This window comes from Bos javanicus, chromosome 6 (assembly GCF_032452875.1).
Source record: "Bos javanicus breed banteng chromosome 6, ARS-OSU_banteng_1.0, whole genome shotgun sequence".
Lineage (NCBI taxonomy): Eukaryota > Metazoa > Chordata > Mammalia > Artiodactyla > Bovidae > Bos > Bos javanicus.
The window spans coordinates 101154507-101171360 of NC_083873.1; the positions used below are offsets into that span (position 1 = coordinate 101154507).

Here is a 16854-nt window from a genome sequence, read left to right on the forward strand (position 1 = left end):
TAAATTTTCCTTTGCCCTGTTTTTGGATTGTTTTCCACTATGCTAAGTATTGACATTACACACAGTTAGATTGTTATACATGTTAGATTTTTACACAGTTAGATTTTTACATTTGGGCTTCCCTAGTGGCTCAGCTGGTAAAGAAGCTGCCTGCAATGTGGGAGACCTTGGTTCGATCTCTGGGTTTGGAAGATACCCTGCAGAAGGCAAAGGCTACCCACTCCAGTATTCTGGCCTGGACAATTCCATGGACTGTATAGTCCATAGGGTCGCAAAGAGTTGGACGCAACTGAGTAACCTTCCCTTTCACTAACACAGGTCCCATTTATAATCCTCTCTCTCATCAAGAAGGAAAGTAGAGCTGAAGAAATGAAATCAGCACTCCTTGCCACACTGCCCTCTAAATGCTAAAAATTGGAAGGACTCTCACTATACTAAGGCTACTAAGTTTAAGTTTTGTGGTTTGCTAAGTGAAGTCGTTCAGTCGTGTCCGACTCTTTGCGACCCCATGGACTGTAGCCTACCAGGCTCCTCCCTCCATGGGATTCTCCAGGCAAGAGTACTGGAGTGGGTTGCCATTTCCTTGTCCAGGGGATCTTCCCAAGCCAGGGATCAAACCCAGGTCTCCCGCATTCCAGGCAGACACTTTAACCTCTGAGCCACCAGGGAAGCCCCAAATAACCTAACTGTAAATAAGGCTATTTTTCCTTTTCAGTCAGTTGTGAACAAATGTTAAAAATGGTAAATCTGTTTCTCCACAAATAGTACTCACAGAGATATTTGAGATGCTTTCACATCTTTTGAAAATATTTCTGAAATGCTCTCTGTGATAGTGGCAAGTTTTTAAGACAGGATCCATCACTGGTAATAGGTGAAACTAACAAGAACAAAACAAAACTAAAAGCTGCATGCCCCTTTCCCATGTGCTTCCATTCCAAGGTCAACACTTAGATAACATGCATTCTCTTCTTTATACTCAGGGTGTTAAAGAATTGGCGAAGCAAGTGAAGAGTTTGCCGGTGGTCAATTACAACCTTCTCAAGTATATTTGCAGGTAAGAATTATCCTAAAGACAAAATGGAATTTTAAAAGACTGTATTTACACTGACAATAGTCCATTTTGACAATGAATAAAAATCAGTTGGGTTTCCCTGGTGGCTCACTGGTAAAGAATCTGCCTGCCAATGCAGGAGATGCAGGAGACACAGGTTTGATCCCTGGGTTAGGAAGATTCCCCTGGAGGAGGAAATGGCCACCCACTTCAGTATTCTTTGCTGGATAAGCCCATGAACAGAGGAGCTTGACAGGCTGCAGTTCATGGGGTCACAAAGAGTTGGACATGACTTAGTGACTAAAATAACAAAACAACAAAATCACTTAACTGCTCTGAGCTCCAGTGTTGGCCTCTGTAAAATTAAGAGGTTTGACAAGGTGATCTCAAAAGTTTCTCTGAGCACTAAAATTGCTTGATTTTGTAATCTGTTGTTTCTGAAGTCTCTTTGACCTCTACATGTTGAAAATATGTGGCTTTGAACTTCCATCGAAGTTGTACCATGTACCATTGCTTAACAGAATGAGCCTGTATCTTGGCATGAGAATCATTTATCTAGGAGTCCAGATTCTACCACTGACTTCATACATGATTTTATGCAATTTTCTTCTCCTCTTTGAGACTAAGAGTCCTAATAGATAAAAGGGTAGTGAAAACACACATTTCACATGATTGTTTTAAAAATTAAAGTATATTACACTATTGATACTATGTATAAATAAGTAATGAGAACCTACTCTGTAACACAGGGAACTCTACTCAATCCTCTGTGGTGACCTAAATGGGCAGGAAATCCAAAACAGAGGGGATATATATGTATATGTATAGCTGATTCACTTTGCTATACAGCAGAAACTATTACAACATTGTAGAGCAACTATACTCCAATACATTTTAAAAATTTTATATGCATATATATTTATACATATGATGAATGTTAATATATTATTCGTTCCCATTTTTCTCAGGGCTCACTGAAGAAAACATTGTAACTCAGTTTTGCCAGAACACTAATTGTGCCTCAAAATACTCTCTGTCAATGACCATGTTTAAGGCCAGGGATGGCATGTCCCGTGTCTGTGCTGCTACTTAAGAAATCAAGTATATATGATTGAAACACATTGAATTTATTTTTTAAAATGTTATTGGAGTATAGTGGAAATACATTAAGCATATTAAATTTAAATAAAGAGATGAATGATTAATAAAGGCTTCCCCGGTGGCACAATGGTAAAAGATCTGCCAGACAACAGGAAGAGCAAGATCAGGAAGATCCCCTGGAGAAGGCGATGGCACCCCACTCCAGGATTCTTGCCTAGAAAATTCCATGGACAGAGAAACCTGACAGGCTACAGTCCATGGGGTCGCAAAGAGTTGGACACGACTGAGTGAGCACACCACACTACTAATTTCATCTATTTCAAATAATAAATGGTAGTTTGACTTTTTGCCCTTCGATTTTGCTGTAATTTAGGATGTATAAGAGTAGTGAACATGTGCAAATAGGCACCTTTTTAGAAACTCATGAGATAGTCATCAACAGCCCAGACTCTAGGGTAAGAGCACCTGGGTTCAGGTCTCAGTCCTGCCGCTTATTAACTCTGTGTCCTTGGAGAAGTTTCTTAACCTCTCTGGTGCCTCATGTGTCTTATCTGTAAAGTGGAGATAATAATAGTATTTAGCTCACTCAGAGAGGCTATGAGAATTTAATAAGCTAGCACAATGACTGGCACAGAATGAAATATATTATTTTAAATAACACACAAAGTAAGTTTTCTAAAAATATTTTTCTTGCTTCTTCTTTGTCTCATTAGTACAATTAATAAGCCATGAATTAATAGAAGCTCTTGTAGTACTGAAGAGGGGATGGGAAATGAACAAAAGCTGAAAGATTAAAGAAACAATCTCTGCTACTAAAATCATTCCAGGAAAGGACTGTTTCATGGCTCTTATTCTTTAGCACCTAACAAGTTAAAACAATTTGTGTTTGCAGTTTCTCATATCAATAGAACCGAGGTTTTAATTTAAACCATGTTTAATGTCACTTTTTTAATAGACTATAAATTTGAGGCTCACAAATTGACCCACAAGGGGGATTGATTCCTCTTCTCAGAAATAAGAGATTGTACCAGACAAGCTTATTTTTATAGTTCTCCAATTAAATATGTATATAAATTGGATATTTACTTAGAGATAAGAAAGAAATTCATATTCTTGAATCTCAAGTCCACAATAGCATTATTCAAACACACTCGTTCCTGTGACTGACAGGGGAAACCAAGCCAGGCCAGAGCAGATATTTTATATGATCCCTTATGATTCTGATACTTAAAAATTTGCAATATATATTCTTCACATTTGGCAGAGAGATGTTTGAATTTCTAAATGACTGTGTGTCCATGATCATCTTTGAACAGACTCCAGTTCATAAATTTCCCAATAACCCATTTTTTTTTCCACTGACAAATTTGATCCCATTGTGTTTTGTTCATACTCTTTTACTCAACAGGTTCTTGGATGAAGTGCAGTCCTATTCAGGAATTAACAAAATGAGTGTGCAGAACTTGGCCACTGTCTTTGGCCCTAATATCCTGCGTCCCAAAGTGGAAGATCCCTTGACCATTATGGAGGGTAAGTGAATTACTATCATATATCGTCATCAGAAGAACAGTCAGTTGTCTCTTGATTGTCCTGAACCTATTCTCCTGTGAGGAAACAAAGGAAGTAAGTGAACCCATGGTAATTTCATTTACGGACTCAAGTTCTTCAAATGTAAAACCTTCTTTTGAGAGCCAGGCATTTTTTGAGGAGTTTACTAAACATAAGTTACTAAGCATTTCCTCCATATTTTCATGAGAATTAACAGAACTTGCATAAATCATCTGTAAAATATCACACAAGAACTGGAAAAGTCTACTTCACTTTCTGAGTTGGATGCAATTTTCTGAAACCTCAAATAGTTATGCTTCTAAGTTAATATATTTTTATTAGTTCTCGTTTTTTGGACTGACTTCAAGAGGCAGAAAACATGGGCCTCTAAGACAATGCTGCTTATTTACTTTGGGTTGAAACATGAAGAATTTCTTGTTTTCTATACTACAAGATACCTCAAATTATTTATCACAATGAGAGGTTACTTCTATTTATTTTCAGCAGGTCTCCTTGCTAGAGTACCATTCTTTCTTGTGGGCATTAGTAGCAGCACTGATGTGCAGGTCTTGGCGAGCTTTGAGAGTAAGATTAGAGGATGGGAAACTCAAGTAAGCAGCATTAAAGAGCAAACTAGACACAGATATTATTCCGAGATCTGGAGAGGATATCCATTAAGTCTTTACCTAAGAATTGATTTATGCTTGCAGGAGGGGACTCTGTGCTACTTTATGGGGAAGAGTACCAGAAATCAGTTGTCTGAGGCTTTCCTGGGCCTCACACCAAGCTTGAAATAAGTGTATTTCCCACAACCAGAGTAGAAAATCCTGACATCGAGGCATTGCATAGAGTCCTCAGGAGGGTCTTACCTTGGTGATCATGTTAAAAGTTATGGACCAAGCTCTACAAAGCTTTTAAAAGAAATCCTAATGATTCAATAGAGGATTGAGGAAGAAAAGAAGGAGGAATAATTGGAGCACAAAGGATTTTCAGGGCCATGAAACTATTCCATGTGATACTGTAATAGTGGATATATGACACTGTGCGTGTGTCAAAACCCAGATCACACAGAGAGTGATTTTAATATAAACTATGCATACATGCATGCTAAATTGCTGCAGTTGTGTCTGACTCTTAGCAACCCTATGGACTGCAGCCTGCCAGGCTCCTCTGTCCATGGGATTCTCCAGGCAAGAATACTGGAGTGGGTTGCCTTGCCCTCCTCCAGGGGATCTTCCTGACCCAGGGATCGAACCTGCATCTTGTACAGCTCCTGTATTGTAGGCAGATTCTTTACTGCTGAGCCACCAGGGAAGCCCAATATAAACTATAGACCTTAGTTAATAATCATAATATATCAATATTGGTTCATCAATGGAAACTAAAACTGGGCTTCCCTCAGATGGCAAAGGATCTGCCTGCAATGCAAGAGACCTGGGTTCAATCCCTGGGTCAGGAAGATCCCCTGGAGAAGGGAATGGCTACCCACTCCAGTATTTTCGCCTGGAGAATTCCATGGTGGGCTACAGTCCATGGAGTCACAAAGAGTCAGACATGACTGAGCGACTAAGGCACACTCAGCAATAAAAAGGATGAGCTACTGATGCATGAATAATAATATGGGAAAATGACAAGAGCCTTATGCTAAGTGATAAAAGACCTGACTCTATAATTGTGTTTATATGAAATTCTAGAAAAGAAGAAAAGTATAGTGACAGAAAGGAGATCAGTGGTTGCCATGGGTAGGGGATTGGCTACAAAAGGACACAAGGAAATTATCTATAAAATGGTTAGATAGTGTTTCCAGGACTGTCGTTTGTCAAAATTTATCATATACCTCACAGATATCTTGTACATGTACTGAAGGATACATGTGCAAAGCAATTCATTGCAAAAAATACAAATTGAAACTACATTTTATAGAATGCTCTGTGTGTGTGTGTGTGTGTGTGTGTATTTGTTTAGTCATTCAGTCGTGTCCAATTCTTTGTGACCGCATGGACTGTAGACAGCCAGGCTTCTCTGTCCATAGGATTCTCCAGGCAAGAATGCTGGAGTGGGTTGCCATGCCCTTCTCCAAGGGATATTCCCAATCCAGAGATCAGACCCAGGTCTCCCGCATATATATTAAAGTACCTAGGTGCCTTCGAAGGAAAACTGAATTCTTATCCAGTTCTTATGAAGACTCAAGTGCTCATAGTATGGTATTAAATTCAACCTGTATAAAATTATATGAGCCTGGGGGAATTGTTGAAACATGTAGTCCAGTGGGACTCCCAAATCTGCATGGATTCTTCAGATTGGCCTGGTGATCACAACCGCTCTGGAGTCATATAATTTTATACATCACCTCTCCGAACCTCAATTTTCTCATTTGAAAAACATTAAGTCTTATCTCAGAGCCTTGAATGCATGCTAACTCACTTCAGTCATGTCTGACTCTTTGCAAGCCTATAGACTGTAGCCTGCCAGGCTCCTCTGTCCATGGGATTCTCCAGGCAGGAATACTGGAGTGGGTTGCCATGCCTTCCTCCAGGGGATCTTCCTGACCCAGGGATCAAACCCATGTCTCTTATGTCTCCTGCAGAGGGAGCAGGTTCTTTACCGCTAGTGCTACTTGGAAGCCTTCTCAAAGCCTTATGAGAATATTAATTTAGAAGATGTTTAAGTGAAACATTTCCACCTAATACAGTTTCTCAAACTCTAACACACACAGGAACCACCTAGGGATATTGTTGACATGCAACTTATGATTCAGGAGGTCTGTGTGCAGCCCACTAGGCAATACCAAGGCTACTATTCTGTTATCACTGTTGTCTTATCATCTGGGGCTGGTCGCTGCTGCTGCTGCTGCTAAGTTGCTTCAGTCATGTCCGACTCTGTGTGACCCCATAGATGGCAGCCCACCAGGCTCTGCCGTCCCTGGGATTCTCCAGGCAAGAACACTGGAGTGGGATGCCATTTCCTTCTCCAATGCATGAAAGTGGAAAGTGAAAGTGAAGTCGCTCAGTCATGTCCGACTCTTCTCGACCCCATGGACTGCAGCCCACCAGGTTCCTCAGTCCATGGGATTTTCCAGGCAAGAGTACTGGAGTGGGGTGCCATTGCCTTCTCCAGGGGGCTGGTTAGAAACATAAAATCTCATGCCCTACTCAACATCTACATTTTAACAGAATCTCCAGATAATTTGTATGAACACTTATGTTTGAGCAACACTGGCCAGCATCAGACCTGACACATTGCTGATTCCTGATCTAAATATGTTAGAAGTTTTGAATCATGACAGAAGTGTGCAGGATATAGATGGATATAACACATTTCTTCCTATTCAGAATTTGAGTTAGGCCAGTAAGTCTCCCATTCTTTACCAAGGGGCCCTGTGTGCTTGTTGGGCCAGACTTTTGACACTCAGCCAGGCAGTTTACAACTTTGCTTTAGCATTCTGGTCCTGCTTGTGCAGAGCTCCAACATCAGCTGGAGATGAGACCTTGGGGACTTTCAGTTCTCTCCCGAGTGTGCACACAGCCCTAGGTATACATAGAACCCTATGCATACATGTACATAATCTTCTAAATCTTCAAGTATATAGCAGAGATTTCAACACCTCCTATGGAAATCTCTTCAGATTTTCCTTCTAAGCTTTTTGTTTAGCCTGTTGTTTTGTCTTCAACAGTTATCCACTTGCTTCAGGCAAACATGCTTTTTTATTTTCCTCTGTTCTATTTTATACCTTTTTGAGTACATATAGTATGATTTTTATTTATTTTTTACTTTATTTATTATTTATTATTTTTTAATATAAACTTATTTATTTTAATTGGAGGTTAATTACTTTACAATATTGTATTGGTTTTGCCATACATCAATATGAATCCGCCACAGGTATATACGTGTTCCCCATCCTGAACCCCCCTCCCTCCTCCCTCCCCGTACCATCCCTCTGGGTCATCCCAGTGCACCAGCCCCAAGCATCCTGTATCATGCATCAAACCTGGACTGGCGATTCATTTCATATATGATATTATACATGTTTCAATGCCATTCTCCCAAATCATCCCACCCTCTCCCTGTCCCACAGAGTCCAAACATGCTTTTAAATGAAAAAGCCCCTAATTGTTTTTGACAAATGCCCCTGAGAAATGTTGCTAATTCTAGTCAACTCCTTAGTCAGATAAAATGAAGACAAGCCTCTTGAGTGGGGTCTTCCAGGGAACCACCAAACAAGTCAAATTACAATTCTTTGGGAAGGCGGCTTTGAAGGAGTTCCAAACCAGCTTTTTCCATTCCAGTCGCTGCCTCACTTCTGGTTCCCGCTAAGATTGAGGGTTGTTGGTTTTCAAGGGTACTGCAGAAAGGAGGATGGGAATAGGGAGAGTTAAAACACTACAGAGCTTGCTGTTCTTCACCAAGAGTCAACAATTTTTAAAAAAATTAACACTCTCCAGATTACAGCAAGCCTTTCATTAATTTCCAAATTTCTGAATATATTGACTGGGAACATTTTTGTCAGTTACTTTTACGGAAGAGAGCATTCTCGTACGTCTTGATTACACCATTCTGGCTAATGTCACTTAATATGCCCTAAAACTTTTGAATGCTGAGCAAGAGTTGTATGGAACTTTATTGACTTGCTATATTATGAAGACAGACCACATATCCACTAGAGATTGTCGAAGGTTCCACTTCAAGGTGCCATTAAAATGTCTTGATATTTTGAGGCAGTTAGATGAGAGATCACAGTGACTTCTTCTAAGAAAGATTTTTCATAATTAAATGTCAAACTTACAAGAAGTGGTGTGTGCCAATTAGAAGCCTGTTCTTTGGAACTAGTTAATTCTGGTTTTAAGCTCTTCTTTTTCTCCTTCATAGCTTGGGACATTGGTCAAGTTACTTAACCTTTATTAGATAGTGATAATAACAGTATCTATTCATAAATTTTAAAAAATTCAACTAAACTAACAAAAGTAAAGTGCTTAGTACAGTTCACGTTAAATGTTCAAGAAGTTTTTAGCTGCAATTGCTATTGTCTCCCTAACCTGGAGAAGAAAATGGCAACCCACTCCAGTATTGTTGCCTGGAAAATCCATGGACAGAGGAGACTGGTGGACTACATTCCATGGGGTCACAAAGAGTTGGACACTACTCAGTGACCAAACAACAACAATTGCTATTGTCATCATTAAAAACATAGTTTGGCACTGCTAATAATAATGCCGAATGTGCACCTAAATATGGCTCTTTAAAAGTCACTTTCAAAATAGGAGATAAATCAAAACTGTTTTGCTCATACTCCTTTGCTTTGTTTGCAATTCCAGGCACGGTGGTGGTTCAACAGCTGATGTCAGTGATGATTGGCAAACATGATCGCCTCTTCCCCAAAGAGGCAGAGCTGCAAAGCAAGCCCCAGGATGGCGTGAGCAACAACAACAATGACCTTCAGAAGAAAGCCCTCATGGGGCAGCTACAGAACAAGGAGAACAATAATACCAAGGACAGTCCCGTAAGGCGGTGCTCTTGGGACAAGCCTGAGTCTCCCCAAAGAAGCAGCATGGATAATGGATCCCCCACAGCTCTGCCAGGCAGCAAAACCAACAGCCCCAGGAACAGCATCCACAAGCTGGATGTCTCTAGAAGCCCCCCTCTCATGGTCAAAAAGAATCCCGCCTTCAACAAGGGCAGTGGGATTGTCACCAATGGGTCCTTCAGCAGCAGTAATGCTGAAGCACTCGAGAAAGCCCAGACCACTCCCAATGGGAGCTTACAGGCCAGAAGGACCTCTTCCCTGAAGGGGTCTGGTACCAAAATGGGCACCCACAGCGTGCAGAACGGAACCGTGCGCATGGGCATCTTGAACTCTGATACCCTGGGGAACCCCGGGAATGGCCGCAGCATGAGCTGGCTGCCCAATGGCTACGTGACCCTGAGGGATAATAAGCAGAAAGAGCAAGCAGGAGAGTCGGGCCAGCACAACAGGCTCTCCACCTACGATAACGTCCACCAGCAGTTCTCGGCGATGAGCCTCGACGACAAGCAGAGCGTCGACAGCGCCACCTGGTCCACTTCCTCCTGTGAGATCTCCCTGCCCGAGAACTCCACCTCCTGCCGCTCCTCCACCACCACCTGCCCGGAGCAAGACTTTTACGGTGGGAACTTTGAGGACCCCGTTTTGGATGGGCCCCCACAGGACGACCTCTCCCACCCCGCGGACTATGAAAACAAAAGCGACCGGAGGAGTGTGGGCGGCCGCAGTAGTCGGGCCACCAGCAGCAGCGACAACAGTGAGACCTTCGTTAGCAACAACACCAGCAACCACAGCGCCCTGCACAGCTTAGTGTCCAGCCTGAAACAGGAAATGACCAAACAGAAGATAGAGTATGAGTCCAGGATAAAGAGGTGAGGAAAACCTGGAGCCCCTAGTGGCCAGAGAGGGTGCGACAGCCTCCTGTGAGGCTCGCCCGGGTTAAATCCACTAACTCCAGTCAGAGACCTGGGTTCAGGTCCTACGTTCGCCATTTGTAAGCTGTGGGACTCAGGGAAAGTTCCCTTCATCTCTGTGAGTCTCAGCTTGCCAATGTGAAAATTTTTAAACTCTAGTAGTAATCTACCTCAAGGTGAAAATTGCTCAGATGTGTCCAACTCTTCTTTCATGGGGATTCTCCAGGCAAGAATAATGGAGTGAGTTTCTATTTCCTTCTTCAGGGGATCTTCCCAACCCAGGGATCCAACCCGGGTCTCTTGTGTTGCAGGCAGATTCTTTACCAACCTCAAAATCATGTTAAGAAATCATTACACATTGTCCCCAGGACAGAGCAGATGCTCAGTAATTCTACCTCTTGTTATTAGTAAAAGCATGGATTTAGGTTCAAAAGCTGGGGAGAGGAGTGGGAAGGGATGTCTGGAGAACAAGGAGTTCATTATCACAGGAAGAGGATGAAATGAGAGTAAATAGAAGTTGGAAAATAAACAGATCTTTGTTGTTCATTATGTCCATGGTTGAATGCTTGGGGTTAATGCTTGTCTGCTGTCGCCCAGGCTCAGACCAGGCCACAAGGATTCAGCAGTGAGTAAAGAAGACAAAAATTCAGCCCTTGAGGAACAGGCTTGCAGTCCCCTGGAAGAGATAGATAAATAAGTAAACTGATCCTATGCTAAGTAGAAGACTGAAGCAGGGAAGAGGGGTGAGAAGTGTTGCTGTGGGTAATTCTAAGTGTAGGGCCCTGTAGGAGGCAATGATGCAGATACCCAGCAGAAGTGGAAATGCCCTGAGGTGGGATGGACAAGGAGCTCAGAGAGGTACCATAGAACCTTCAAGATCATCTTAATCTTTGGCTTTTACTCTGAGATTGGAATCCAGGCAAGTTTGTGAGAAAAGTGATAGCATGAAGTATAGTCATATAGACAGGAAACTTGTAGCACAAACGGGGAGCAAAAAATATGATTTATAAGGAAACCATTGTGCTGAAACCTAAGTGATACCAGTTGACATCTTCTCATAAAATATCCAAGAGAGGAGTTGGCTTAGCAACTTCAAGGAGGTAACCTGGGAAAGATAAAGGATATTGGCTGAGCATATTGCCTTGACAATGCCCCTGACTATCAGATGCTCCAAGGTCTTGAGAGGCAGCAATACAGAAAATGGAGCCACTGCCCCACAAGTACAGCCTTGTGCTGGAAACCTGAATATCACCACACTCCACAATTTCACCAGGGTTACAGGAATTACAAAACTGATTGTTTTTCTGTTCACCTTTCAGTGTAGTATAGGGGAAGGACCCTGCACTCTTAAGAGCAGGTCTGAGGCTCAGTTCAGCCTGAAGTAGCCCCTCTAGGGGCCTCAGCCCCAGGCCCAGGCTGTGCCTTGGTAGGCCCCTTCGTGTTCTAAGATCCTCATGGTACGTGAACATCTTTGTCCTGTTCAACTGCTTCCATGGCCCTAAACCACACATGGTTGTTTTCTTTATATATAAAGTTGACCTTCATGTATTTTAATGTTTCCCATCCATTTATCAATTATCAAGCCAAAAGATACATATTTTTAAGAGCTATGGAAAAGTAAATAAAAATACCTACATGTTAGATTGAAAAATTACTTTATTGGAAACAGAAGCTTGGTTTGAATTTTTCTAAATAATGCCAAGTGACAGGAGACTTAAATAAGAAGAAAAAAGAGCGTTATCATCTTATAAGGCTGCTCTTCTTTCTGAATGTAGTTTATGGAACCAATGGCTACCAAATCTCTGAATTGCTGCCAATGCATGATGGTAAATTAGCACTTAGCAGTGGAAAGCTGAGATGACACTTGAAACTTGAATTAAGATAGAACATATATTATTCTGAACAGTTGCAAATGTACACATTCATTTCTGAGAACATTGGTATTACATTTATGTTCTGAGTCTGTGGTGCATTTCAGAGACTTTGATAAGAGGACGTTTCAACAGAATATCATCTCATTGGCCTCTTTCATTGGCATTTTTACCCACTTGACAAGCAAAGGAAGAGGTCCATGATAAAACGGGGTAGAGGATCTGCCATATGACCAAGCCAAGCAGTATAAGAAGTGATTGTTCTAATTACTGGTCATTACTGTTTAAAATTATATATTTCTCTCTCAATTCCTTTTTAACTCTACAAGTATTGAGGCTAGATAGATGATAGATATGTGTGTACATATATACATACATCCCTAGATAGACAGATAGATCATGGAGAAATAAATAGATATTACTTTATTTATGTATCATTGATATATATGATTTTTAGTTTTTAAACATGTGAGTTTAATGCTCTTCTCTCCCTCAAATTAGTTTCTACCTTTATTACACTGTGGTCAGATCAATTCATTTATAGATATCAGTCATTTGGTCTGGTAAGAAGTATTATCTTATTATTGGTTTGAGATTATATATATGACCAATAGATCAAATCTGTTAATCAAGCTGTTCAAATATTTTTCATTTCTCCTAAATTTTATTTGCTAGATCTATAATTTCTAACAAAGCTTTCTTAAAATTTCCTAATTTTTGTGGATTTATCTATTTATATTTATAATTTTGTTATATTTTATATTGAGTAACTTGGGGCTATACAACTAGATGAATGCAAGTCCAGAATTGTTTATATCCCCCTAATGAATTGATCCTTTTATCATAAAATAATAGTAATAGTGCTTTTTGCCCCCAAATATTTTTCTGATGTTAATATTCCTATATAATTTCTATTTTCATTAATAACTCCTTGCTATATATTTTCCATTGTTTCAAGTTTTGTGTATAACTATTTGAAGACATATTTTTTCAGTCCTGGAGTACAAAAGAGTACATCTCCTCTTTTGTTTGTTTCATCTCCCCATTTTCTGAATTTTCTCTCTATATCCCTTACTAAAGTATGTTGGACCTTCTTAGTCCAATCTCCCTCTCCATCTTTGTTAATTTCACCTTCTTATATTAAATTTTCATCTTTTTTCATTCCATGAGGCATTTGGATAGTTTTTCTCAAAGCTGTTTTCTCATTTATTTATTTCCTCTTCTGATTCAATTCTGTCACTTCACTCAACCCATGAGTAGAGTTTTCGTAGTCTCTTTGCCATTAAAGACTATTGATGTTCCAAGCTCTCAGTTGAGTCACTTTCAGCCTTCTGTCTCTCTTATACTGGATATCTCCTCTTCCCTGTGTGACAAGTGAAAACCTAGTCGCAGCTTCTAGGGCTTCTATCTGAGACAAATACCCCTCGTATGTTTTCACTTGCTGTTCTAAACTTGTTTCTTCCTTGGTTCTGATACCTGAAGATGCTCTTTTATTTTTTTAACTTTGTATTTTAAAAATATTTTTCTAACATATTTTTCCAACATTAGTCTGTGCTTGCAATGGGAGGGGTTTCTTCTATTTTCAACTCAGCCATTAGATTCCAGGAAGTTTCATACAGGTGCCTGATATGTACAAATGCATTAGTATATTTTTAAAGGATAGTCTTCCTTGATATTAAAGGTTGAGTTTCTTCCAACTTTTTTATTTCTAAAACAAATAGCTTTACAAAGCAAAGAGAATATATTGGGAAATAGTTCTGGGTGAGAACCAGCACATTACCAGGTTTTTAATGTAAAACACATGATCATGTGATCAAAATGGCCTTCCAAACTAATTAAAGAATGTGATTTTTTTTTAAATCTTAGTTGCTTACAAAGAGAGAGCAGATTCATCTTTAAGTGTTCTTATGATTATCTGGATGAAATAACATATGGGACTCATTATTTCAGAGCAGAAAAATAATTGAGATTTTAATTTGAAAATTATTAGAATAATCAGATTTTTGAGTGCTAAGTGTGCATTAGCCTCTCACATTTCAGTAGCATGGCAAATTCAAGCATACCCTTGCAACTTCCACGCATAACAGGAGAAATTAAGATGCCAGCTATTACCAAGACACATCATCTAATAAAGAAGTGCTTAATGTTCCTCCTTGAACAACAGCAATAATAAGTTGTGTTTTGGAACTTAGTGATTATGGAGAAAACTCTATTTTTTAGGAAATTATCTAAAATTATATAGCCATCTAAAAAAATACAGCTATCAATCTATAAAATACAGCAAGTCCCCTACATGCTGCTGCTGCTGCTGCATAGTCACTTCAGTCGTGTTCAATTCTTGTGCAACCCTATGGACTGTAGCCCACCAGGCTCCTCTGTCCATGGAATTCTCCAGGCAAGAATACTGGAGTGGGTTACCATGTTCTCCTCCAGGGGATCTTCCCAATCCGGGCATTGAACCTACGTCTCCAGCATTGCAGGCATATTCTTTATCTCTGAGTCACCAGGGAAGCCCAAGTCCCCTACAAGGAACCTTCCAGTTGTAAACTTTCAAAGAAACAGATGTGCATCCCATTAATGTCAGGTGTGAGTAAAACTGCAGCTTGCCCTCTGTCTCCTATTGCTGGTGATCCTTCAGCTCTACCATCTTCTACCTCCTCTCCCTCCTTCAGTCAATAATTCTTCTTGCCTGTTTACTTGATACCAGACCCTGTATGCCAGCTGTTGTACTGTATTATTGTACTTTTCAAGGTACTATACTGTAAGATTAAAAATGTTTTCTTTTTTGTATTTTTAATGTCTTATTTCTATGAAAAGTATGATAAACCGATTATAGTACAGTGCTATATAGCCAATTGTGTTAGTTGGATACTTCAGCTAACTTCGTTTCTTGGACTTACAAGCAAATTGGATTTACAAATGTGCTCTTGGAACAGAACTCATTTGTATGTAGGGAATTTACTGTATAGTGATCTTAAGATACGTTAACTTGGAAGACAGAATCGCAGCTAGCAGGCTACTTAAGTGGACTCTGTTGTCACAAAATGTCAGGTGAATTACTTATTCAACACATGTAAGCTCTACTTCTCTTGTGAATGTAAGGCGGCTACTTTTAGAACCACTTTTGTAAGAGGGGTGCTGTATAGTCCCTTCTAAGTCCATTCTTAACAGTGGACTTACTCTCTCTAGCAATGACATTTTCACTGCCACTCTTTTTCCTTTGGTAGAAAGCAAATTTGACGGCCCTCTTTTCTTTACAACTTTATCAGACTTTCCCCTTTCTTTCAGTGAAGACAAATTTACATTTAATGACTCAGGAAGCTTTGTAGTTTGGGCTCCCTCCTGCTTCTGCCAAATTCTGTGCTGCATGATGACCCTGGTCTCTGGCTTCTTTGTGCTGAAATTCATTCATTCACTATCAAATGACAATGAAGTGCTTCCAAGAGAGGTCTTGGGGTCTTGCAGAAATGATAGTGAATCATGTTATGAAATAGTAAAAAAAGAAAAGAAAATATATGTATGTATGTATTAATCAGTGGACCTTGATTCACTGATTTGAAAGGGCTCATTCCAGTTTCCAAAGCATTGCAGAGACAGAGTTTAGGAAATATTTTTTGTAATCTTTTTTACATTTCAAAAAACAAAATTACTTTATCTCTTATTCCTTCTCCCACCCTGTGCAGCTTAGAACAGCGAAACTTGACTTTGGAAACAGAAATGATGAGCCTCCACGATGAACTGGATCAAGAAAGGAAAAAGTTCACGATGATAGAAATCAAAATGCGAAATGCCGAACGGGCAAAAGAAGATGCAGAGAAAAGAAATGACATGCTTCAGAAAGAGATGGAGCAGTTCTTTTCCACGTTTGGGGAGCTGACAGTGGAACCCAGGAGAACGGAGAGAGGAAACACGATATGGATCCAGTGAGGGGCGCTCTCTCCCGCTGTCTCGAGCGGCCCTGGGAAGGACGCTGGGGATTCTGGTGGGAAGATTATATGGGACCAGGTGGCTGGTCACCTGGCTGTACAGAGTTCTAGCTGGGGAAGGCATATCATTTATAGACATTACCCGCCCATATCTTCAATGTGTACCAAAGTTGTATCATGTCCTATAATGCTACTGTTAAGTGTTACAACTGGATATGTGTATATAGAGTAGTTTTTAAAAAGTAAACTAAAAACAAGAAGCATATCTCAAGAATTATTTTATTGGCAGTCTTGTATTTAAAATGTTAAATCAGTATGTCATTGCAACTTAGCTTGCTTTCAAGCTTCACCCCTTGCACTTAACATAAGCTATTTTTGGCATTGTGTTATCATCAGCTTATTTTATAGATCAATATTTTTATTTCCCCTTTTGCTGAGGAAACGGAGATAAGCAGGTATATAAATATATGAAAATATATATGAGATGAGTTATTAAAATCAAAAGAATACTTTGTGGCTGTGCTGTTTGTGCTGATAGACCTTGCCGTGACCAAAAAGAGAAATGTAAATAATTTTATAAAATATGATGGAATCCCCAGGAAACTTTGAATCACTCTATGAATTCTGCCCTTGACACTGTTCAGTTTTCTTGATGAGATGGTTTGACACAGGAAATTTTAGATTAAGTAAAAAGGTCTCCTTCTCAAGTCCCCTGGTCTGTCTTGCCCATGCCATAGACGCATGTCTCCTATGCAGGATGCACTTTAGAGGGGGGAAAAAATCATTAAAAAAAAAAAAGAGCATTTAAGTAGTCATGCCTTGAGTTACTCTTTCTGCTGGATGGTTATGAGAGAAAATTCTTCCTGCCATTGGGATGTTGAGAAACAATGTTTGCTAATTATGGTGTCCATGTTGAGCACCT

At 40.0% G+C, this 16854-nt stretch overlaps 1 protein-coding gene across 9 annotated transcripts in view; it reads left to right on the forward strand.

Annotated features, from left to right (window-relative positions):
* The window catches only part of ARHGAP24 (Rho GTPase activating protein 24), a 914624-nt gene extending 898183 nt beyond the window's left edge, over nt 1-16441 (forward strand). For all 9 annotated transcript variants that reach the window (XM_061420700.1, XM_061420698.1, XM_061420701.1 and 6 more), the window contains 4 exons: nt 981-1054; nt 3561-3682; nt 9016-10093; nt 15690-16441. In XM_061420700.1, coding sequence (XP_061276684.1) covers nt 981-1054; nt 3561-3682; nt 9016-10093; nt 15690-15933 — 1518 coding nt within the window. In that variant the 3' untranslated portion in view covers nt 15934-16441. The remainder of the gene's footprint in view (nt 1-980; nt 1055-3560; nt 3683-9015; nt 10094-15689) is intronic.
* Nucleotides 16442-16854: the final 413 nt, after the last annotated feature.